Source organism: Nesoenas mayeri, assembly GCF_963082525.1.
Source record: "Nesoenas mayeri genome assembly, chromosome: 2".
In the NCBI taxonomy this organism is placed as follows: Eukaryota; Metazoa; Chordata; class Aves; order Columbiformes; family Columbidae; genus Nesoenas; species Nesoenas mayeri.
The window spans coordinates 35,550,595-35,575,649 of NC_137543.1; the positions used below are offsets into that span (position 1 = coordinate 35,550,595).

At 37.6% G+C, this 25,055-nt stretch overlaps 1 protein-coding gene across 7 annotated transcripts in view; it reads left to right on the top strand.

Moving 5' to 3' along the window:
* EYA1 (EYA transcriptional coactivator and phosphatase 1) overlaps positions 1-25,055 on the top strand; it is a gene marked incomplete at both ends in the record, with an annotated part of 153,263 nt that overhangs the window by 122,751 nt on the left and 5,457 nt on the right. For all 7 annotated transcript variants that reach the window (XM_080339673.1, XM_080339674.1, XM_080339675.1 and 4 more), the window contains 5 exons: positions 19,119-19,177; positions 19,380-19,540; positions 19,746-19,860; positions 20,144-20,265; positions 22,228-22,328. In XM_080339673.1, the coding sequence (XP_080195799.1) occupies positions 19,119-19,177; positions 19,380-19,540; positions 19,746-19,860; positions 20,144-20,265; positions 22,228-22,328 (558 nt within the window). The remainder of the gene's footprint in view (positions 1-19,118; positions 19,178-19,379; positions 19,541-19,745; positions 19,861-20,143; positions 20,266-22,227; positions 22,329-25,055) is intronic.

Sequence of the window (25,055 nt, forward strand, 5' to 3'; positions counted from 1 at the left end):
AATAAAGCAAGATTAAAGCAGAAACGTTTTACAAATCCTACACTTTATGCATATGGGAACATAGCTGGCTCTCATGAAGCAGCAAGATACTGACTTACATAGATGCATCTTTTCAAAGTTTAAAGCAAAGAATAAGCAGCATTTATGTCCCTACACTCTCACACTCTGTTTGCCCTGTAAACCTCTTTCCTCCACCCATACAGCAATAAATCCTTCCAGGGATCCTACAAATCTGTAACTGCTAGCTTGGATTTACTCAAATCTAGTAGTTGATAGGGAGAAATTAACTGCCAGGTATTTTCTAGGAAAACTACCCTTTGTGGATTTCTTCCTGCATAATCTACTATGGGCATGGGCCTGCTCTCTTTGTTTGTAGCTCCCAGTCATTGCACTATCTGTATTTATCCACACTACTTCTCCCTTGTATTCCTTTGCAATCTCTAGGCTGTGTGAGGGGCAGCTTTTATTACAATGTGACTGGAATATCTGTCACCCATGAGTATGCAAGCACTTCTATTCCCTAAAGAAATGTAAAGGACCTTTAAGGCCCGTGTTGCAATACAGGCTCTAGTGGCACTAAAGCAGATGGTGATGCCTTCTGTACTAACACCAGGCACTAAAGGGATTGCTCCAAGAGGTGCTTCAGGGAGATTGCAGTGAAAGCTCAGGCCTAAGGAAAAAAATAACAAAACCTCAGCACCAGCAGTCATAAAGCTTGATCACACAGCAAAGCTTCTGTAATGTTAGTCCCTGTTTGGCCTTTGCCTTTAATTCTTGCAGGTGAAACCAGGCTGCCTCCCTGCTGCTGGAAGCAAATGTACCATATAAATCACTTCTGGGCCTCAATGAGACCTTTTCTTCATGACAGGGACATATATTCTTCTTTTCATCAGCCTGAGAATTTTCTCCTTTGTAGGTCTCAGTAACACCACAGGAGACTAAGTGACTTTCCTCCCAGGTCCTTCAGTGACCAGGCACACAGCTATGTCCCCAGCGTACCACGCAGGGCCCTGTAGGAATGCCTTTGAAGCAATACAGCCATATGTTCTGTTTCTTTAATCTGAAGAGAAAGGGAAACTATTTCCTCTCAGACCTTGATACTTTAATATGCCACAGACTTAGGCTGGTAACTTTTAGAACAGTAGCACTCTGAAGCATAATTCAGGATCGTGGGCATTATGATAATACACATTATTGAATAATAACTTTCAGCAGACTTTTTGTGTGCAGGTTACTGCACATCTCAAAGAACCATGACCACTGCAGGGTAAAATGCTCTTCTTTCTGAAAGCATTTAGCACATCTGGTCCTAGAATCAAGTAATCTAACAAGTGAACTGCTTGGATGCATGCCAGCCCTTAAGTGCAGGCTTTGAGCAAGATCCAGAGCAAGCTGGGAGAGCAGGCTGGCCACTATTAGCAGTGTGGAAGTCCATCGTTTATTCTCTCATACCTTGTGGAAATGTTGTGCAGCCAGCTTTGGGCAGGTGTGATAGGTATGATGTTGCCTGGATGCAAACTTAACTAAGTTGCATGGTGGTCCATGGTCAGTGATGGAAGTTGGGGGAGCAGCAGAGACAGAGCCAAGCAGACCAAGGAAGTGGCAAAGGAAGATTGTGAAAACATGATCACTAGAGAGAAAAACTCGCTTAACTTCTCTGCATAGAAAAAATCAGATCAAGATCATTTTGTGTCTGAAGTGATGCTCCAAGCTCTGAACATTTACAGGGTAAGCCTTTACTGGCATTATGTACTGATCACATGTCTGATGCATGTGTCCTACATACATCTTTATGCAGAAGAAATAACATGAGGTCCATTTTTGTGGGTGCCCCTACTTTGTAATTTCTGATCACTATGCCTTAATCTCCTCATATACAGATAAGGATGATGATGGTTACAAGGATGGTTTCTACAGATACAAGGATGATAATTCTGTCATAAGGTACACAAGAGGGAAAAGAAATGGATTACTCTGGTGATTGTAGTAGTTGTTATTGTGTACAGTTGTAGTTGGCTTTCTAACAATGCTTCAGTTTGGTCTCTTTAATGTCTTAGTCCTGAGGAACATCCTGGCACAAATGCTGTCTCTGCTGACACAATTAGAAAATGTGTCTATTCAAAAAACTTAAAAACAAAAAAAAGAAGGGGACAAAAAACCATTGCAAATACTTATCCAAGAAAACTTCCCATTTTTTCATTGTATTTCTTAATTTGTTTTCTATTGTTTTTTTTTTTCTTATTATTATTTTGGATTATTTTTCTAAGTTGTAATTGTTCCAGTTTGAGTTATTCATACATTTCAAGTAAAGTCCATTTTTTAAAACCACAGGTTTAAAAAAAACCAGCCAAACGTTTAGAGCAGAAGGGCACCTGTTAACACTAATCATGACAGTGTTTCAGGTGTCTGCATTTCTGAGCTAGTAACCAGTATGAACTCCATGTACGTCTACTGTTCGGTGTCAGGGCTTCTGTTTGGAATGCCTGGATTTTGCTGTAGTACAAATGAGCTAAGAAGTAGACAGGCATGTTTTGTGAAGAAATACATTGACATGGAAATTATAGTAAAGAGCATTCCATGGAATCGTAGGATGGTTTGGGTTGGAAGGGACCTTTAAAGGCCGTGGGCAGAGACATCTTTTACTATATCAGGTTGCTCAAAGCTCTGTCTAACTTGACTTTGAACACTTCCAGGGATGGAGCATCCACAGCTTCTCTGGGAAACCTGTTTCAGTGTCTCACCACCCTAATTGTAAACAATTTCTTCCTTATATTTAGCTGAAATCTCCCCTGTTTTAATTTAAAACCATTACATCTTTCCTGTTGCAAGAGGCCCTTCTAAAAAGTCTGTCTCCATCTTTCACATAGGCCCCTTTTAAGTACAGAAAGGCTGCAATAAGGTGTCTCAGGAGCCTTCTCTTCTCCTGGCTGAACAACCCTAACTCTCTCAGCCTGTCCTCACAGGAGAGGTGTTCCAGCCCTCTGATCATCTTGGTGGCCTCCTCTGGACTGTCTCCAAAGGTCCATGTCTTTCCTGTACTGAGAGCTTCAGAGCTGGACACAAGACTCCAGGTGGGGTCCTACCAGAGCAGAGTAGAGTGGCAGAATCACCTCCCTTGACCTACTTGTCCCGCTGCGCTTGAGGCAGCCCAAGATACGATTGGACTTCAGGGCTGCAAGCATGCATTGCCAGCTCATGTCCAATTTTTTATGCACCAGTAGCCCCAAGTCCTTCTCAGTCAGTTCACAACTTTGTCTGTACTGATACAGGTGATTATCCCAAACCAGGTGCAGAACCTTGTACTTAACTGTATTGAATTTCATGAGGTTCACATTGGCATACTCCTCAAGCCTGTCAGGGTCCCTCATCCCATTTATCAGTGCCATACATTCTAATGAAAAATGGTTTGTGATACACAGTAGGCTCACTTTAGTTAGATGGCACCCTAAAAGTAATTTCTATCAGATAACGTTTTGTCTACATAATATCCCAAACTGCACATTAAAAAAATGTTCCTTTCAATAACAGAATTAAGATTCTTGTCCCATTTCCAGCAAATAAAATACCAAATGCTGACCTACTTTTCATGGTAGCAATTGTACTTGCCCATTAGGGCTAGATTCTGCAGAGCCTGAAATATCAGATTTAAGGATTGGCCAGTACAAGAGATAGTATATTTAAGGGCAGCAGTGAGGTACCTGGAAGTCATTGTAATATCTGCCTCAAAGCAGAATTTAGACAGGGTCTGTTACTGGAATCACAAACCTACTCCAGGTATGGAAGCTTTAATTGCAACAAAAACCTTAATGTTGTGCTGCAGCAGCAGGCTCTGAAGGGTAGCAAAAATTGCTGTATAATAAATGATGTGATACGACTCTTTGAAAATTGTCTTATAACCAATAATTAAACAATATAATTGTTCTAAAACCTGCCTAAAGCTTGATAGAAATTAAGAGGTGTAAAACTCACTGAAATTTAACAGACTGAGAAGTTTTCAGTATATTTTCCTGCTTTTACTGACAGTCCATTAGCAGATTTCAAAACACTGGCTTACGTTATATTGATGACACATAGAACCACCTGCCCTTAATGATTTTTTACTTTTGCGGGATTACAAAGTCCCTGTTATGTGCCACAGAGCTTTTCTGCCAATGCAGATCATGCCCTAAGCACAGTTGTGATACATTGCTTGATGGTTCAGCATGTTAGATCCAAAACCAGGTAATGATATGATTCATCCTCAAGGCCTCTTTTTAGTGCCAGAACTGTAATTTCAGATTTGAATAGGCCCCTTTTATGATTTAAATTATCCCAGAACAGTGATGCCAAATGAATGAGTAAATAGTTGATACTAATGGTAAATGCCATTAATGTTGTTATTAATTAATGTATTGCTTGCCATTTATTCTTGCATAGAAAGGCTTCTCTGATTTTTAACAATACAGAACTGATGTGAACAAAATGCTTCTTACTTTTTCTTTAAATATTATGAATACCACTGAACAAAAAGCCTGTCTACTACTGCAGATGTCAGTACTGTAGTTATGATTCATTCATAAGTTTTCTAAGTAATCCATTGTTAGTTTATAACCTAAAAATCTAAAAAGTTTCACAATTTCAAATAACATTCCTGAGCAGTAGATTTTGTGTTTTGGTCTTTGATTAAGCTGACAGATGTGTAAAATTTCATACAGCCAGTGAAGTCCCCAGTGCAGCTGCAAGTGCTGAAGAGTGCAAGTTATTCCAGCTAAGATCAACATTAATTTACACTCAAATATCTTTCCCAGCCCACCCTTTCTGTGCAAGTAATGCAGTTATTTTGTGCTGATTCTACCACTTTGAGGCAAACATCTTTTTTATCCTCACTGGACTCTTCCAATGCAAACCCCAGACGATAAATTTAAGAAAGCATGGTAGTTGCCTCTAAAAAAATTTCTCTTGCTATTGATTTGGGTACCATTTTAAACTGCAAACCTCAGATTTGCATTGTCCAAGTTGGTGTTTTAAGTGGATTAGTCTCTGAAAATGATACATCTTTTCTTTTAGGAAAGCTAGGCAAAACTGTCACCCTTACATACCATTTTGCAGGATGAGAGCACTTTAGCCCATCCTCACATAAATACAAAGATTTGAAACCACACCATATGAGCATCTTAGCAATATTCATGGTAGGTAGTTTCTGTCAACCCCTTCAACAGAGTTTTAATTTTAACATGGATTTACAATGTTACTTACAAGTTATCTGGTATCTTGAGACCCATTAGGCAGTTTATGCTTGTGTGGTTACCTGTGAGTGCTATGACTATAGTTTAAATTTTAAGAAACTATGCATACCCATGTATTTTAAACAAATCTGTTTGTCTGGGGGGGGTGAGGGAAGGGGTGTGTAGGAATTATATTAAAATGTTGCTACAGGGAGAAAAATTAAGAAGTGTCTTTCATTCATTTTGTTTTAAAAGCACGAAAGGAGTGCTTGGAGTTGGTTCCCAAAATGTTTGAGTTTCATGGTCTCAGGAGATTTCTACTGTTTCAGTGTGGATACAATAAGGCCTCTATCTGCATTTCATCCAGTTCAATGGTCTAATGAAACTTTAAAGAAATGGGGGAGGGGATTATTCCCTTTACTCATTGCAGTATCACTTTTAGTTTTCTATGTTTTAAAGTAAAATTTAACTGCTCTTAATTGTATTTTTAAAATATGTCTTTAAATCTGGTCAAGAAGCTGGGTGATTCTGTAGTGGACTAAAGCGAGCTTAGTGTGTGCTGGTAAAGCATGAGGATTTAATGAGGGTTTTAAAACATGTGAATGAAAAGCTTGCCAAAAGAAACAATGCTGTATAGAAGGAATGGAGTATTTGTTTGATTTTTCTCAAGATCCTTGTCCAGTTGCAACAGGGCAGTCCAGGCACTTTCTGAACATTACCTGCAGCACTGTGCAGTCAGGAGATGATAGTTCTCTTGTGTTCACTGGCAGCAGAGTGTAGGCCACTGACATGAGTACTGAGCTCAGCTGGAATATTATCGCCCCAAGAATGATCAGCTCTGAGCAAATGATCCTTTCTGAACAGCAGAAAATCATTTAAATCAGTTGAAGGATCTCCTTTTCTGCTTATTTGTGTAACTTGCACTGTGAATATAAAGTATGGATACACAGGGGAATAACTCCTTCCCTGACACTGGTAGGCAAGGGGGACAGCCAATTGTAGCAGCGGTTCTAGCTCAAGTAAGAGACTTTCTAATTTTCTCTGACTGAAAAGTTTAAAAATACAACTCAAATATTTCAGTTCATTTCTTGGAACAAAATCTGTATATATTTCTTAAAAGTGTGTTTAAAAGTCTGAAAATGCTATTATGGCTTTGGTCAAACACATAAAGAGTAAATCAAGCCATAATTACCTATAAATAATGGTTGACGAACAGAACAAAAAAAGACAGCGAAAACATACACTGACTTTTTTTGTTCCATCACCTTAACAAATTCGGACAGAAATTTGAATACAAGCAACCTCTGAATCCCAAACTGTCAAGAGGACCGACTAACAAAACTAATGTCTTTCCTGAATCTAATCTCCACTAGTTTGGTGCTTAACAAAGCAAATATAATGACTAACAGAAGTATATTCAGCAACAAATCATAAAGCAAATAGTTTTGCTTTTTTTTCTAATGGTTCCATTATATTGTAAACTCGTACATCTGTCCTTATCATAGGAAGGTAGGAAAAAGAGAGGGGTAAGAAGTTTCATGAGTGTAAATTTTTATATTCTAATCAAAAACACACTCAAGCATCTATGCTAATATGTAATGTACTGGGAATGAATCTTTAATTTTAAATATGGCATTGTATGTTAGAAAAAACAAACAAACAAACAAATACTGCATGGTTGATTCAACTTCAGTCTTTCTTTCATTTTCTTTTCAGTTAAAAAAGAGAAGTGCTATGAAAAAATAATTTTATAAACTTGCCAACAAAAACCTGCTTTTACTGAAGCACTGTCTCAGCAGTGTGGTAATAGAGTTTTTATGTATAAATTTCATATGGTCATGCAAAGGGTTAAGCTATGTGATTTCAGGATAAAAGGTTTCCTGAGTTGACTATTATTCCTATGGTCTGCCAACAACTTTGCAATAAATGGAATGGTTTTTATGGGAATGTGGTTATTCACAGCAAGACTACAGTTGGTGTCAGTATGAAAAATTCTTCTTTAGTAGATTCTCTCAGCAGGGATAACAGATCTGAAAGAAAGGCAAAAAGTAGTTACAGAGAACTCTGGCTGGTGTTGGTGACAAATTATGTTTACAAAATGATGGGGTAACTCATTGAAAAAGAAGAAATCAGAATAACAGTAAATCAGTCTTGCTCCTCTAAATACCGCTGTTCCAAAACAAGATACTTGTGACTGTGTGTATCATTTGATAGCTCCCATTTCTCTTGTCCATAAAGCAAGTGAGACGTCTGGGCTTTCAGTTGCAGGGGTGTGAAATAATTCTTCAGAAATCAATAAAATTACTGTAAAGTTATACCATTTTCCTTAACAGAATAAACTGATATGTATGAATTAAAATAATCTGGGAGGAAGGAGAAAAATTTCTCCTTCAGTTAGCTTTACTTTAAAATAATAATTTGTTATAGTTATTTTATAATTTTTGTTATCCTTTATTAGTATCACATCTATTTTTTTTACTTTATGTCTTTTGAAATAATATTGCTAGAAGGAAAGTGTGATGGAGAATGCGTTAATACATTAATGAACTTAGCTGGTATTAACAATTACTGTGTTTAGATTCAGTGTGTGCTAAGCCTTCAGAATATTCAGAAGATTAAACCCTTGATTAAGTCTGCAGCACTGCTGTTACAACTGGTAATATGTTCCATCTGAGTAAAGTTACACAGAATTTAATGATTCTCCCCAAACCATACAGCAGCTTCATGGGTTTTAATTCTTTCATCATTCATAAAGAAAATTCTTGGAGGATGGGGCAGGTTGTTACTGTTTGGTTGAGATTCCTTTTTGAGCAATAGGTAGCTGCTGTTTAAGAGGTAAACACAGCAGCTCTGAGTGCTTCCTGCTCTTTGTTTCCCTCATGCCCAATTACCCCAGTTCTATTTAGAACATTTCATTTGCAAACTTGTCTCAGAGCATTGCAAAAGCTTGGAGTAACATTATGGTATGAATTTCAATAGTTATACTGAGATCACTATAGAGAAACAGTGTTGTTGATAGGTGGAGGTTAATGTCTCTTGAGGTAAACAGGTGAATTTACTGACCCAAAAGTAACCATGAACTAGGATGATGCCAAAGAAAATACATTTCTTAAGAACATTACCTCTCACATTCTCTCAAATCAGAAAAATAGCACGTGCATCCTTGAACGTACTAAATTTCTTCATTAGCAATATTAAAAAAACGATCTATGAAAGAAATATATTTTTGTTTGAAAATAGTTTTCAAAATAACATTATAACTAAAGATGCATCTGGAAGAAGAATCAGCTCTTGGTGAGTGTTGAATGTAATCATTCTTATTGGTCATGTGAATATTTATTGCTAGTAATACAAAAAAATGGGAATATAACAGTCCAGTTTTTCAAAAAGAGATGGATTTTACCAGATCACTTTCATTTAGCGATGAACAATGGACAGAAGTTCATGTTCAAACCGCTAAGTCTGGTTCTACAGCTGCGAGAAATTGCTGTTTCCCTTGAGGCACCTATCTGATTTTGGCCGAGTTAGTCTGTTTTGGCTGTGATTGGAGGATGGATCCTGGAAAGTCTTAGCATACCTTTGGCCATTTACTGCCTAACTGTTTAGCTGGATGTTGAATAAGAAACAACCGTAGTCACTTATTACAAAAACAGGTAGAAAGGATGGTAGAACATACTGAAAATAGATTTCTGGTCCATCACACTCAAAAAATAAGCAATTACAAGAAAGGTGGTTGAATAAGCCTTGTTCTTGGTGCGATATTAATACAAGAGGGATGGCTGCAGGGAGAGGGAAACTTCACAGACAGAGCTGGCCAAATTATCTCCCTCTCACCCCCAAATACCATGACAGCTGAATGAACTCTGCTCACCCAGAGTAGAGTCATCCAGAGCTCTACAGAGGAATATCTATTAAAAAATACCTTTTCTCATTTGGCTGAAATACAGTGCACCTCCTCCGTACTGAGAAGCTCCTGATCAGGACTGTGGCTAGGTAAGCCCATGATTCTGATAGTTCACATTCAGCAACAGGAAGTTCTGGGAAAACTGAATGTGATTATTCCAAAAGCTTCAGTAGAACATATTTTTTTTTTTTCTACAGCACTACATTTATTTGTAGATGTAAACCCGATTTATAAGGTACTTTAAGTCCTATGAAGAGCAGGAGAGTTCAATTTCTAGTAAACCTGTCAATGATTGTGGCCCCCACTTACAGCAGGCACCGCAGCAGTTATCAGAGCACATTCAGACTGAGAGACAAAGCCCATTTATTTGCATTTAGTGTTCCACAGCAGCAATCCAAGAACAGCTCAGTTTCACTGCAGGAAGGAAGGAAAGAAAGGAAAGGAAATAAAAATCATGGTAAGGAATTTTCCCTGATATGTATATGAGGGAATGGCTGGAAATAGTTTCTTGTCTATATGATACTACAACCATGGGTGACTTGCAGAAAGCTCATGAAGTTCCACTTAGTGAACATGGAACTAAATTACACCACACAGGTAGCTGTAGGGAAATGAACAGAAATGCAAAACAAAGTCTTTATTCATAGGCAGAATGGTGGTTTTGCTGGTGTGTGCAAAACCCAGCTAAAAGCTTTCACCGGTACAAAATGCATGATGCCTGGCTGTTGTGGAATGTGCTGCTGTGGTGCATGAGTGTTAATTACAAAAAATAACAAATATCTTCTTAATTTACTCGAGAAGATCATTCCTATAAGCTTACATGATTTCTTAACCACATAACTTCTTTCCTTTCATGTGTCCAGTGGTGAGCACCTTCTTACTAGGTGCTACTGAAAATAGACCCTATATGAGGTCCTTTCTCAAGAAAACCAGATGGAGTAGTCTTTGCACACATAAAGCTCAGCTGAAATACACGGGAGCCTATCAAAATCATAGCATCACTTTGTAACTTTATTTATCTTCCTGTTGCTTCTCTCTTTCTCTGAATGCAGGGCTGTAAGGTGGCACAAAAGCTCTTGCCTGCCCAGCTGGCATTTCCAGAGCTCTGGCTTAGCAGATAGTCATCCTCTTCTCCATCTGGGCAAGGCAGCAGTGCTTCAACCCCCTCCCTATTTCTGTCATAGAGCAGCAGCATAGGGGTCCAACATCTGCCGCACAACATTGAGGGGAGAAAGCAAGAGAGGAAAAAAACTGCAAAGTATTGTGCAAGAGTCTTCAGGCTGCCCATAGGAGCAAAATGTTTAGCTATCCGTACTGGCAAGGTTAGCAGAGAGAATTTTAATCCCAGTCTTTGTCCCATTAGCAGATAATTACAAGGATGTGAGACTTGCTAGCCCAAAGCATTTTAGCTTTCATTCAAATATATGCATTTAGGAAAGATGATCAACAGCACCGAGGCACTGCAGGTTTAAATAAATGGGTCACATGTGACTGAAAGAGTGAGCTTACCTCTTCTTGTGAAAATTTCTATGTGAACCACAAGAGCACTCTCATTTCCTGAGTTATTAGACATTGTTTTCAGGCTCTTATGGGAAAATCTTTCTTTTCATAAGTTTAATTTTGAAATTGTTTAAAATTTAAATATATTTGAACAACCTTTAGTACATAGTTTCAATGTATACGTTCCTGAAAGTATAATTTCAAGTTAGTATGTTGAATAATTCATGACATGCTGACCAGGTTCATGGCTTTTGTTATGTGTTTAAACACATTCATATTTTATTTTGACTGGTTTTTATTAGTCATAGAATTTTTTTCTTTTTACAAAAGTATACATCCACAGATAACATGAATCATGTCGTAAAGAAGGTATTTACAATGTGAAGTGCTGAACTTTTAAAATAAAGTGAATTCGCCATTTTGAACTTAACACTGTCTTTTCCAGTAGTGACAGGGAGTCTTTAAACAGATAAGCTTGAGTCTCATTTAGCCATTTCTAACTATGGGTAAAATTCTTTCTTTGACACCCTCCACTTCCCTTCTCTCGCAAAAATATACAGAAATAGGGTAACAAATGATTTTGTCAGAGTCATAGCAGGAACTGATTGTTAGAGAGGCACTCTAAAACGCTTCTCTGAGTAAGATCATACATTACAGAAACAGAATAATTTTAACCTTTAACTTATCTGAACAACTGGAAGGTAATGAGTATATTCAGAATGACAGAGTCTTTCTGAACTGGAACTCAGACAACACATCTACACCATAAAGCAAGTGAGAAAGCCCTGGGGTTTGGAGGACTGCACTTACTGTGACTGTCCTGAGCTCTGCTGGCCCGTGGCTAGAGGTATGATTTTACATTTTGGTCTTTCTCTTAAATAGAAATATTTCAGTGTATCAAATAATATATACCAAGACACTATCAGTTCTTGAAATATCTGCTTCATTACACTCATGAGGTAAAGAGAACCAGCAAAATAGAGTTTTCTTTTGCTGTGGGAATGTAACTGTCATGTTACAGTTACTGTATAGATACTTCTCTAGGTCATGTTTTGTTTTCAATTTGATTCTTCCAGTTACAAGGTGCAGCTGAAATGAAAATGTAAACCTTGCTTTAAGTGTAGCTACTTCAGTAAACAGAAGTTGCAGAATAAGATCGGTATTTATTTTGGAACAAACACTGTTTACTTTAGGAGTATCATATTTAATCCAAATGTGCTTGTTCATGTGACCAAGAAAAATAGGATTTTAATCACTTTTTCTACTAGAAAAGAATAGCATTCATTGTGTGTTCTAAAAGGGTTATGTGTTTGGTGCAGGAGAGCACTCCTGAGTCATTGGCTATGAAAATGAGTTTATGAAATAATTTCAGTTCTTAGTAGTAGCTAATTATTTATATGGTTAATAGCCTTTTTAGTTTGTTTGTTTTGATGTGCTATTTTAACAGTAAAAGATGGGCTTTGGGTTTTTGTTGTGATTTTTTTTTTTCACACTATAAGACCTTATAATCTAAAGTTTAAACCAGGAGTGTTTTGAAAGCCTTCACAGCCTGATTTAATTCCTTGACTGTTCATCCACAAATTGTCAGACAGAATGAAGTGGATTTCAAGAACTCTCTTTGTTCTTCATATCCTGTGCCTGACCCACAGGTAATCTGCACCTTTTTTCTTCAGCGACGAATAATTGTGGTGGGAAAGAAGAGAAAATGTTAGGGTCACAAAGTGCAGGCTAGACAGAGATGACAGGTCCTGCCAATTGAGTGCCAGTATTGAGAACCTGCGAACCGTAGTCTCTGCTTTTTCACATGGATTTACGCTGTACGTTAACAGGCACAGTGCGATGATGGGTGAGGAAATTCAGCACTTCAGGCTTTATTGCCTCGACTTGAAAGGAAGTGCAGAGGGTTTTGTATATTTAGCAAGTACAGAAATACACTAGAGGAGCATTTGGCACAGGCCATATATATACACACACAGAGGATATGGGTGCTGTTATTCTATGTAATGTCATTTTTCTAACCTGTACACATACTAGAGATTTTGCTATATTTCTAGTCAAGTAAAAACTGGAGATTTATTTGCCAAGTTTTAATGACTACTATTAAATAATGTTGGGATCCTTGCATGTTTTTTGTTTTTTGGTTTTTTTTAATAAAACCAGAACAGAGACTACTTGCAGCAAGCTACTTTTTATTTTACAGGAATATAATCACAGCTATAAGTAAAAAGATGTAGAAACAAACAGATAATAAAAAATGGTCATCACAAACTAGCTTTGAAATATGCAATTGCAGTTTCAAAAAACATTCCCTGACAATCTGTAATACTGTGTTTCCCAAAGAAGCACATTGTGATGGCTTATAGAAGTGATGAGTCTTTGTGGAGCAGATAATAATCTGAAAAGGTATATATCTTAAAGGGTATATTGTTTCTGGAAAAGACATGAAGAGAGATACTGCTGTCATAAAAAGCTGCATAAAAAAACACAGCAGTGTACACTAGAGGATTTTTTTTTAATTAAGGTTTTTTCAGATACATCACATTTATGAAGGATTGCAGCTTTAACTTGTTTTGCCAGATCTGTTCTCACATGTACATGACCAAATTTCTCTACTGTTCAGTAGGGAAAATGAAGCAGTGGATATAATTGCGTAATGACAGATATGAGAGGAACAGAGAATCCCAGCAATCATTTCCTGTGAGTTGGCCAGAGTCCAAGTTGTCTCAACGGACATGCTGATGTAAAGGCAAACTCAAAATAGCTTGTTCTGAAGGGTGGTTGTTGGCTTTTTTTTTTTTCCCCTCTCTCATTTGACTTTGCAGACTAAGGTATTGAAACAATTAGTTGACAGCATGGTGTTAGTTTTCTCACGGTAAATTAAGAAGATTAACCAAATGTGGAAATGTATTTTAGCCATAATCAGCAGATTTGGGGCTATAATACTACAGCATTCTCTGAGTTTATGTTCATAATATTATTCACATTATTCCTTTTCATAGTGTGCAAGCTTGTCCAGAGTTATCTTACACTCAATGTTTATTCAAAGGCAGCAGAATTATTAGATTTATTTTTGTTAGTTTTGTAACACAGAAATGTAGAGGATCAGCATGCTAGCCGTTACATCACTCCACTTGGCATGTAGTATTGGCACAGATAAGAGGAACTCTTGTAACAGCCTTAATCTCTTTTTTTTATTATTATAATTTTCCTACAGTAAATTGAGTAGTGAGGCATATTTTACATAATTATGGCAGAAGTGCACAACTTGACGGGTGGTAGCGAAGGAGCAAAGTAATATAAATATTTGCAGAACATTTCTGCCATAACTTAATGCGTTGCATATGAATCTTTCTAAAGATCCTAAGTTAGTTTGAAGGAATTATTTCAGAAGACTACATAGGTCCAGGCATTTTAAGAGCTGTGAATAATGACTGTGGAGCATCTCTCGAAGTTTTTGGCTCATCATACAAAAACAGAAAAGAAAGAAAAGTTAGCAGGAAGGAATTACCAAATGCTTTGGGAATGGAGGAGGGAGAAGACACAAGGTTTCCATGTACAAGTAAGACTTAGGCTAGATTCACCTAGTCCATCATTTCCAATTGTTGTTTTTCTTTGGCTTACTGCATTTCACTGGAGACATATTTGCACTTAGCAAATGATTGCAGCAGTTTGAAGGAGCTCCTGTGAACATGTATCTGCTGCTGCTTCAGTCCCAAAGCAGAGATGATGGAAGGGAGCATAGAAACAAGCCTCAGTTGCTCCCTGCAATGTCTGTTGGTTTAATTGTGCTGCTGCAGGATATTTGTTCAAGCTAAGATACTAGTTATGGCATTGCAAGGTCTGAGGGATGCAAACACATGGGTCCATGTAAGTTAGCTGTGCAAGAGAAGAGCAAAGGACAGCATGGATAGTAATTTCTTAAACTGCTATAGGTAGATTTGCTAAGTTACAGATGCTGACACTCATTTTCCCTTAGGCTAATTGATAAGTCCACCGACAACCTCCAGTATCACCTTTAACACTGTATCTTTGAACATGCTGTAAGCATATTATTAATGTTTTATATCACCTATTTGGCCTCTTCCTACATCCAAACTTGCAGTTTAAAGATATATAGGAAATGTCTCCTTTCTCTTCCTTGACAGTAGCTTTTGCTGAGGTCTCCGTCCTACAGGCTTTTAAATCCTCCTGCATTTCAGAGCTTGCTGTCTTTTGTGCTGCCCTTCCTGAACTGAAAAGACTTGTTCTCCCCCTTTGCAGAAGATGAATTTTCTCTCTGCCTCAAATTCTTTCTTAAAATGTAATTCTCCACAAAAGCTTTTGAACAAACCTCCCTAGCTTCCAGATGGCACTTATTTGACATAGCTCTGAGGGTCCTGCCTTGGGCTCCCACCACCCAGCCCCACTCTTATGCTTTTTCCCTCTGGCTGTCAAGCTTAGTGTGCTGATCATACAGAAAACCAAACAACTGAGCCACATTTCTGACCAACTTGCCCTCTGATTGCTGGCCACAGCTGCAAGAGATCTGCAGCAGAAATCTGAATCAGAGCAGCATCGCTTCTCTAGACTAAATTACCCTTCGCGAATAACTGTCCTATCCTGTGTCTGGTACTTGTGCATAGAACATATATGTGGCACCATGAATAAGGTCTTTTAACTTTCTGTATGTTTTAGTAGCCCAACTCTTATATTCAAATGAACATTGAGCACTTTGGCAATGTTTTCATTAAAATCAATGCAATTTAGACAGATCTATGTGAGAGTAGGTTTGAGACGTCTAAGATGCTTTTCCATTCTGAAAGTGTTATCGCTTGAACTATACCAAGTGTATTTGGCTTTCCAGGGTTTGATCCCAAAGTGCAGAGCTGCATCTCAGCCTGTCTGACTGAAATCCAAACCTCCAGTGCAAACATGTCATCACTTGTAGTCCCTCGTGAAGATTTCAAACTGGATACGCTGAAGTTGCAAGGTCAACACCTTTAGGAGCAAAGCACAGCTTGCTGCATAATCTTTATACATAAGCCACAGGATATTTTGCTCCTTACTTGCCAGTTCAGCCTATTTTAAAAGTGAATCCAACAGTTTTAATGTTCTGCTTTGGAGCTAACTACTAATCTGATTCTATCATAATAAAATACATCTGCATAAATAACATACATTTATAGTGTTTCAACTGGGAATTAATTTCAGGTACCACTTTGCCAGGAAAATTAGGAGCAGAATACTAGTACTGTATTTCCTATGAAAATTTTGCAAAAGTGTCAAATATATCTGTAAAAGTTTGAAATGATAAGCCTGCAAACAAACCAGTTTTTTTGTTTGTTTTTTTGAATGTTTGTTTAGCTCTAAGTTGACTCCTGTCATGGAAGTTTTTGGGGAAGTACTTGAGGATTTTATGAGGCTTTGTATTTTTATTAAAATGTATCTTTGCAAAAATGTACTGATTGGAAGCATATACTTTATTTATTGGTCAGTGTCAAACGTCGTTTTACCATATTCCTGATTACTGTGCATATTGAGTTAACTGCTGGTTTAAAATGTTAAATGTGTGGGTACTTGCTTAAAACTAATCAGAGTACTGAACAGTGTCTCAAGTAGTCTTTGCTCATGAACAAATGCTCCACACAAAGCAAGCAAGTGAAAACAAATACAAGGTGTTCCGAAGGAAGGTTGGAACAGATCACTTAATGGTGGGCAGATATTGGATTCTCTTCAGAGTTATTCCTAAATAACTTTACTGCTAAAAAAGAAATTGCTAAATGAGCTTTTTCCCTTCCCATGTTTAGGGATTGAAAAATGCACCCATCACTCATTAGCCCAAAGTCTGAGTCAGCTAGAGAGTGTGAAAAAATACCTGGCACTCAAAGCTCACATTTAGCCTCAAAGCTGTGTCCTGCCACTCAAGAGGAACAAAACAGTCATGCACTGTTTGTGACCTTCCTTTAGTTGTAATGTAGTGTCAATCACATTGGTCTTTAATCCTTTCCAAATTATAACATGTATCTTTTGTGCTTTAATTTTGCTTCATTCCCTCCCTGACTCGACTTCTTTCTTCTTTTATTTCTGACAAAAGGGGACATTATCTCTCTCCATTATATTCAGTATTTTACCAGAAATCTGTGATGTTCGTCACTTTTTATTCCATTTGCTTGCTTTCTTGACACTGCTTCTATACCTTTACCCCAATGAGTTTTAATCTCTAATTTCCCTTTTGGAGTTTTTGTCTCCAAAATCACTCTTTCTTTCAATACCATGATTTCTATTTCTGATGTGTCATTTCAGTTCTCACTTTCTACCTATCAAGCAGATAGTTAGACAGAAGGGGAGAATGTCTGTGGTGTCCCAAGGCTTGTGATGGTCTTAAGACCTTGCAGTGTAAATTAAAATTCCAAGTCCTTGGGTCCTCTCTAACTGTGGGATTGGAGATGACTGGTGTCATCTTTCCTGCCTCTATCTTTTGCCTGAGAGCACTGAATTTGTAACTCTGTTGAGTTATTCCTTCTTTCAGCTACTCCTGTAGGAAGCTGATCTTCTACTCCTTCTTTTAGTTTTGTGGTTACTAAAAAAATAGTTTCTTTTTGCCAGATTTCTACTTTGATTCCTCTTCTCCAGCAACTTGTTCCAATTGTTATTCGTTTCCAACCTGGGACAATGTTAACTTGATAATTGTCACTGCTGTGTTGATGACTCAAGCTTAGGTTTTGTATCTGTTGAGACTTTGAGAAGTCACTAAGCAGTGGAAGAGTAACTACAATGGGAAAGCCATGAATTCAGGAGGGTGCCCCTTCATTAGCTTACACTCAGTTCATATTTGAATCCTTAATTTTGTAGACATTTGGATGGAGAGTTCCTTTTAGTTATAAACAAACAAAAATCCCTTGATTTATGTGAATTTGATAACTTACTGAAGAAGCTTCTGTGTTTTTTGTTTGGGTTGGTTGTTGGTTTTTTTTTTTCAGCCAAGTTGATTTTCAAAGCCTGGCAACATATGTTCACACTTGTAGTTTCGGCTGTGTCTGTACATTTAATACATTTTGTCTGCCTGAGAAGGAAATTCACTGTATGGTGGTTAAATATGAGCAAATGTAGTATTGTCTTTCCTGTGCTGGTTGCCACTCTTACATCTCTCTCTAGCACAAGCTACCTATGTTTAAAATACAAAACAGTTAGTATAGTAAGAGTAAGTGTATGTTATACAAGTGCGAAAGACCACACCTTGTTCTTCAAAGCATTTGAAAACTTTCTGAGGTATTTTTCATAGACATATGTTTTTAAAAATCTAGAATCCACAGCCATCATGTGAGGCCAAATAGACTTCTTCAACTTCTTTCTTATCTGAGGTTGTTGACCTCAGGAGAGGAGGAGAAGGTTACAGGGTCAAAGTCTTTTCCTCCTTGGAGCTTGCTGCTTGCTGGGAGAGGGTTGGCTGGAAAATAGATGTTTTAGAAAAAGGGTTGAGGGTCATGATTTTAATTCTGTTAGGGAACAGCTGGTTTGAGTTTCTTTGCACTTCTATCTTGCCTCCCTTCCTCACAAATCCATAGAGAGAGAAAAATTTGTTCAGGGGAAAGCAATAACACAAAAATAAAGGATTGCAATTTTTTAATGTTTAAAATAGATTATGTTTGTTATAGAACTTCACATTAAGAGAGAGAAGAGGAAATTATTAAAATAATTGAAATCCATTATTGTTTCAAGCACTGAATTGAGACTGATCTAGAGTGCCAAAGGGTTATTTGTTTTCCTGCCAAAAGTTAAATTGTTAGTATTAATGTTCTGATGGTTTTTTTGGTAGATAAACACTACACATTAAAATTTTTAGCTTAGTGATGGACAAAGCTAATTATGAATGTGCTGTGTTAGTTTGCATACAAGTCACTGAGGAGAGATGGCTTGATTTGCCTGTTTCTGTTCAGATTTTCTTCATCTTTGCAAGCTGCTTTCATGCACTAAGACCAAAGAGAGAGAAGGAAACTCACAACTCTCAAATGAATGGCAAACTAGGAACAGATTTTTCGTCTGCACTCCTCTGAAACGCTGGCCTCAGGCTGTGTTGGTGTGTGGCTCAACAGCAATCAGAGGTCATAATTTCATTGGCGGTTAGCATCAGGTTTAATTTTTCTAATATGTTACATTTACCAAAATGTCTGGTTTCAGTTACACTTATGCACTGACTGAATCAGCTTTGAGCAGCGTTATGTCTTAAGGTACCTAAAAAGCTACAAGAATGTTTATGGAACACATATGCTAATTGTTTTTAACCACTTTCCTTTCTAAACACAAAAACCTGGTTTTGGAAAGCCATTTAGCAGCAGTAGCTAATGATGGTGTGCATTTATTCTAAGAAATGAGCACAAGGAATAGGTAAAATAGTTGTTTTAACAAGACTGCCATCTACTGATTTCCACAATTAAAAATATTCTTGATGAGTAGATTGTTCATTGTTTTTATAGCATTATTTTCAAGAATTGCAAGATCGAGAAAATTATAAAGTCTTTCTGTCACCTTAGGAATGCGACCAGGTTCACATTGACGACGTGTCTTCAGACGACAACGGCCAGGATTTAAGGTACAAGCGAACTGAGCAAGATAAAACCTCACTTTGCAAGTTCCTTCCTGGGAAAGCGATGAACTGCTGTAACGCTCACAGTAGCCCGCTCTCTCTTTATAATAGCTGTCTTAGCCTTTGCAACTCAGCAAAGTGAGTAGCTGGTGATTGAATGTAGACTGTTCTCTTTTATTAATCTGGGGGTTTTCTTATCTCTGACTAGCACGTATAACTTTGGAACAGACGGCTTTCCCGCGGCTGCCACCAGTGCGAATTTGTGCCTCGCGACAGGGGTGCGAGGAGGAGTGGACTGGATGCGAAAGTTGGCTTTCCGCTACAGACGAGTAAAAGAAATATATAACACCTACAAAAATAATGTTGGAGGCAAGTGACTCTGGAGTATCTAACAAATACAGAAGTAGTAAAAGGGAAGAACTTTTGGTTTCCATGCATTTTTTAACGTGGTAGTGCTTAGTGAGCTGTTTAGTTTGAGGTGTGTGGAAAATTGTTTCTGGGCTGATGGAAAGCAAAGGAAAATGGCAGAATGCTGCTTCATTTCAATGCAGACATTCTCTTATCTACTCCACAGGTCTTCTTGGTCCAGCAAAAAGAGAGGCTTGGTTACAACTCAGAGCAGAAATTGAAGCTTTGACAGATTCTTGGCTAACACTTGCACTGAAAGCACTCACCCTTATTCATTCAAGGTGAGTATGGGATAGTTAGGAAACTTTAAGATTTCTGATGATAATCTATTAATAGAAGAGGCTGCTGGTCTGGTGGACAAAATGCTGAAGCTGGAGGACCTTCTTCTCATTCCTTGTTCTGGTCTGACCATGCCACTCTGTATCTTACTTTCCTATAAGGTAGAGAAAACCCCTTTCTTTGTAAGTGGCAATAATAATGGTGGGGGGTTCTGATGGGAGGGATAAGATTTTACTTGTTTTGTTTGTTAAAAAAAAAAGGATATTTGCATTTTCTTTTCCATAGGACAAATTGTGTGAACATTCTTGTAACAACTACGCAGCTAATTCCAGCTCTGGCAAAAGTGTTGTTGTATGGACTAGGGGTTGTATTTCCCATAGAGAATATTTACAGTGCGACTAAAATAGGTGAGCTATTTTTATACTGTTGTGATACTTTTGAAACTGTGATTCTAAATAAAAAGCTACTGTAGTCTGCATTTATTTCTTACCTACATTCACCATGGCAAATATAGAGATTAGTAATACCTGATCTCATTAAGCACTTTTCATGCTGAAGCATCCTAAAGGTGCTTTTCAAATGTTTGTCATGATCTAGCACAGAAAGCTTCATATAGCTGATGCAGTCTCTGTTAGGAGGAAATATAATTGCTTTTTTGTCATAATTTCTCAAAACTGTGAGGCTGTGTAGCAGCTGAGAAGGCTTTTTAGTAGGTTGTAAGTACAGAATGTTGTAAACATGAGCCCTGGCTCCATTTGTTTTTATGGACTCTGTAGCAAATTTTGGTAAACAGTTTACCAGAAGCAAGAAAGTTTTGCTGCAGAATGTAATTATTGAAGTTCATTCATACTGACTGTAATAAGCTTCAGTCAGGCAAATGTTTATTTCTGTTTTCTGTTTCAGTATAAAAGATATTATTCTGATTACGCAGAAGTACATAGGACCAGATTGCAACCGTCCTTGTAGTTTTTAACGTGATTATGACATATCTGTTCTGTCTCAGATTCCTTCAAAATTGTGGGCTAGATGAAAACATTTTTCATGTGTTCCTAAGTATCTATAATACAGGAAGCTCAAATGGCCAAGAAAAAATGGTGGGTTATTTTTGTTTGGTTTTGTTGTTGTTTTTTTTTTTAAAAAAACAACTTCATCAAGATTTTTATGTAGAAATTTGAAAGCAGTACCATAAAAGATTTAAAGCTGTTTTCTGGATAGAAATGTAATGGTACCATCTGTCAAAACTTTAAAATAAATTAAAACTTTGAATTATAATAGTTTAAATACACATTTTAATTAAAACATGTTTTAATAAATATTCCCTTGTGACTTCACATATACAGGACAGGAGGGTATTTTTGGAAAACTGTGTTCAGTCACTGACTGTCACAGGAAATCATTAGATTTTTGTAACGTGACATGATTCATAATTTTCAAGCACTGTTTCAAGCTACTTAGTGTTGGAGGTTTCTTGTGCCTGGCACTACTGTTAAAGGGTGTCATTGAATAGTTAGGCTTTTCTTCTGGCTAGAAACCTTTTTGTAATTTTGAAGCTTTTTTTTCCTTATGCTGGTATTGATCTGTAGCTGAAAAAACTACTTTGAAAAACACAATTTTTCCCATCGCTTGCTGTAAACACACAGGTAAGCGTGTACCATGACCAGACTGAAGTGAACTTTCAGAGTGGGAACATTTGAGAAAACTCAACTGCAAGAATTTGCTTTCTTTCTGACTTCCCAGTACCAGTTCCTGAAGCTTCCCAGTATCAGTATGTAGGTGTAGGACTGGAGCACTGAGATCATTTCCCAAGGTCTGCACAGGGAAGTAATGAGCCATGTTAATGGATCCCAGTGCAGGATCAAGGACTTGTCAGTGTATTGGATTACAGACATTTAAATCTGAATCTTTTGGGTTACCTCCTAAGTCAGGATACTACTGTTTCAGGAGCTGTGCTTACTCTTGTCACAGGTTGTGGAAAAAAAACCCTAGAATTTTGACTCAGATTCAATCAATTTGCTCCGTTCAGGATACTGGCCATCAACAGCCAGTAGAGAATTGTCCTGATGGAGAAATTACGCCCTGAACCCCACCTCAGATTAGAGAAGCAGACAAGGTAGTTGATATTGTGGAACTCTAGTTCACTACCTCTGCGATGGCGTGTACTAAAGGACCTCATGGGCCAGGTTTTAAGGTTGGCTGGCAGCTGCCATGGCAGGAGTAAAACTGCACTTTGCCTTGATACGCTGTCCTGTGGGAGAGGCTCTTCTCTCCCACTAGCTCTAATAATTTATTATAGATCTGCGCTAAAAAGTCATGTATTTGATGTCCTCCCATCACCACCTATCCTGAATAGTCTGATCTTTTTATTTCAGGAAAAGAAAGTTGTTTCGAGCGAATAATTCAAAGATTTGGAAGAAAAGTAGTGTATGTTGTTATAGGGGATGGTGTCGAAGAAGAGCAAGGTGCTAAAAAGGTAATGGCCTTTTTTCAGTGTGGGTTGATTTCAAGAGTCTGAAAGCAAAATTGTCTTCAATATGGGACAGCATGCATTGACATTTGGGTTTTGTGTCTTTGCTTTATGAAATATATTTTGACTGTATCTAGTAGAAAGTTGTGTATGACTCCAGATCATGATGTTCTTTGTTTTCCTAAAGACACATTAAGCTAGCTATGAATGTTTGATGTATGTCAAAAAGTAGCCTGAAAATGGACCCTGGCTTTGTGCCAAGAACTAATAGTTCTGTCTTCATTGGCATCTCAAAATACCGCATAGGATGTAATGAATATAAGCAAAAAATGGCAATTCTTCCTGATCAAAGGCAGTGTGCCGTTTGACTATATGAAATACATGTATGTCACACCTTGAAAAGGTATGTAGGACTGGAGTAGGTATGCAAAATTTTCAGGGGTTTTTTGTGTCCATAGTTTGGGTTCTGTATTCGGGTAAATGCTTGTGGCTTGTCCTGCATTCATAACCTCAGTTAACTGACCATAGGATACTAGTTGAATGTGTCTTTATTATTTTTTTCTTTCTGCTGGGAGGAAGGGAAAAATTCACTTTTTTTTGCCCAGTCCGGAATAGACTCCATACAAAGTAATTCTTCTCCATGACAAATAATAGGCATTATTCCTGGCTTTTCTATCCTACCAAAGTACAGCAGATATAAAGTCTTTGCTTGAAGGAATGAGACATAATTTTGGCTATTTGAACAATAGGAGAAAGAGTAGGAAATGGGGCATTTCTGTTCTTGCTTCTTTTTACAGGTAAATTGCTTTTACATAGCTTCTCTTTTAGCATAAGGCTCTCAATGATGGTTCTGTATGTGTTTCCACTGTAACTTTCTAGATTGGAGAAGTGAAACTAATTAGTCCACATGACATTTTACAACCACTTGCTGGTATTTCTTCATGAAATCCATGTTTTGTGTCCCTAAAGTGTTGTGGGTAACTTCCCAGCTCATCCCAGCGCTTCACAGAGTCTCAGTTTCACATATCCCTTTGGTGGACTGACAGGAATAGTTTGCTCCTTTCTCCTTCAGAAATGCCTTTCATCTTTGCGGAGAAATGTTTTCCCGCTGTAAATGATTACATTTTAAAAGCTACATTTAAGATTGGGGGTAAAAAAAAAAACAACACACCACCACTTTGTTCCTTTTTTGTTGCTCAGTGAAATAGTGTTGTATATGATAATGGCAGGAGTAGTCCTTTCAGTAACATTATCTAATTCAATGCTTTTTTCAACAGGAAACATGATTCAGAAAAGCATAAGAAAAAGCCTTTCTAGTTACTAAGAGGAGCAGCAGTAGAGAAAGTTCCTTTGTGCCATTACTTCTGTGTATTCTTTCTCGGTGGAAGGAATTTTCAGATTCAAAGCATGTTAGATGCTCTGGATTAAATTATCTGCTGCAGCAATGCCAGAGAATTCAATAAGTAGGCCAGAAGCTCTGCTTTTCTGCAGAAAAATATTAATTTGATTAAGGAAAATGCTTCTGTGATTCTTGTCCTGCTTCTTACTCCACCAAAAAAAGAGCTCACTATTTCACACTGTGAAAGCAGGATTTGCCTCTTAAGTTTTGGCTTTCACATCCTGCAAGAGCAACAGCTGCTCAGTGCCTTGTGGTACCAGGAGCTGCTCCCAACTCAGATGTTGTCTTTTTGGTTATCTGCTCCTCAAGTTCTTTTTAGCTTTATTAGGAGGAGTAAGCATAGGGATGCACACTAGTGTATACTGTGCTTCAGTTTAAAGATGTATGCCCTGCCTCAGGAATAAATGGTGTTGCTGTATTAAAAACCAGTGAAGGCCTAGACCTTCTCCAGTGACCATGCAAACAAAACAGCAAAGACTTAACCCCACAAAAAAAACTCAAAGCCCGTTGACCCAAATTAGCATAACTGTCCCATGATGTATCCCATTGCCTTGCTTATCCCCTGAACCCTGTAGCTAGTTCCTTCCTACCTTCCTTCCTGTCAGCATGTTGGGTTTTGTGATATTCTTGGAGCAGGGACAGCTTTTATGTTATCCCTTTGTACAGCACTTTGCTGAAGGTGTTAACCTGTTATGAAGCCCTTTAGGATATGTACATTTCTTTGCACCACGTAGACTGTAAACAGTATACCCTTCTTTAATGCTCAAATAGCACTTCATTAATTACCTGTAAACTACAATGAGAATTTTTAAGTGAGCACATAAATTCAAATTTACTTAATTTGAGAGATTTTTTTTATTCTGTGTTTGTGTAGTGAAAAGACCTGAAATTCTAGCTCAGGAGGTAAGAAAGTTAAATTTTATTATTAAAAATAGTTTACCAATAATCAATCAATTGCTTCATCATAAAACAAGATTTTAATTTATGTCAATACAACAAAAGGGGGAAAAAGAGGACACTTTAAAAAAACTTCTTATTATAGTCATTGTTGTAAAAATTTAACAATAGAAACTTTTAAATATAATTTAAAAATCGTTGCTCTTTTGAAAGACATTTTTAAGACAAAATGTTTTATTGTAAAAATGCCACTTTTGATCAATGAAAATAAATACAATACACTGAGGAAACCACACACTCTAACGTTTCATGTAGCGCAGGACTAGCCGTGGTATCAACACCTCTGTTAATTGTCACTTCCAGCACAACGTTTTATAAGACAATTAAAATTCTCAGGCCGTGTGCATTGCAGACTGGGAAATAATCCTGCCCTTTGG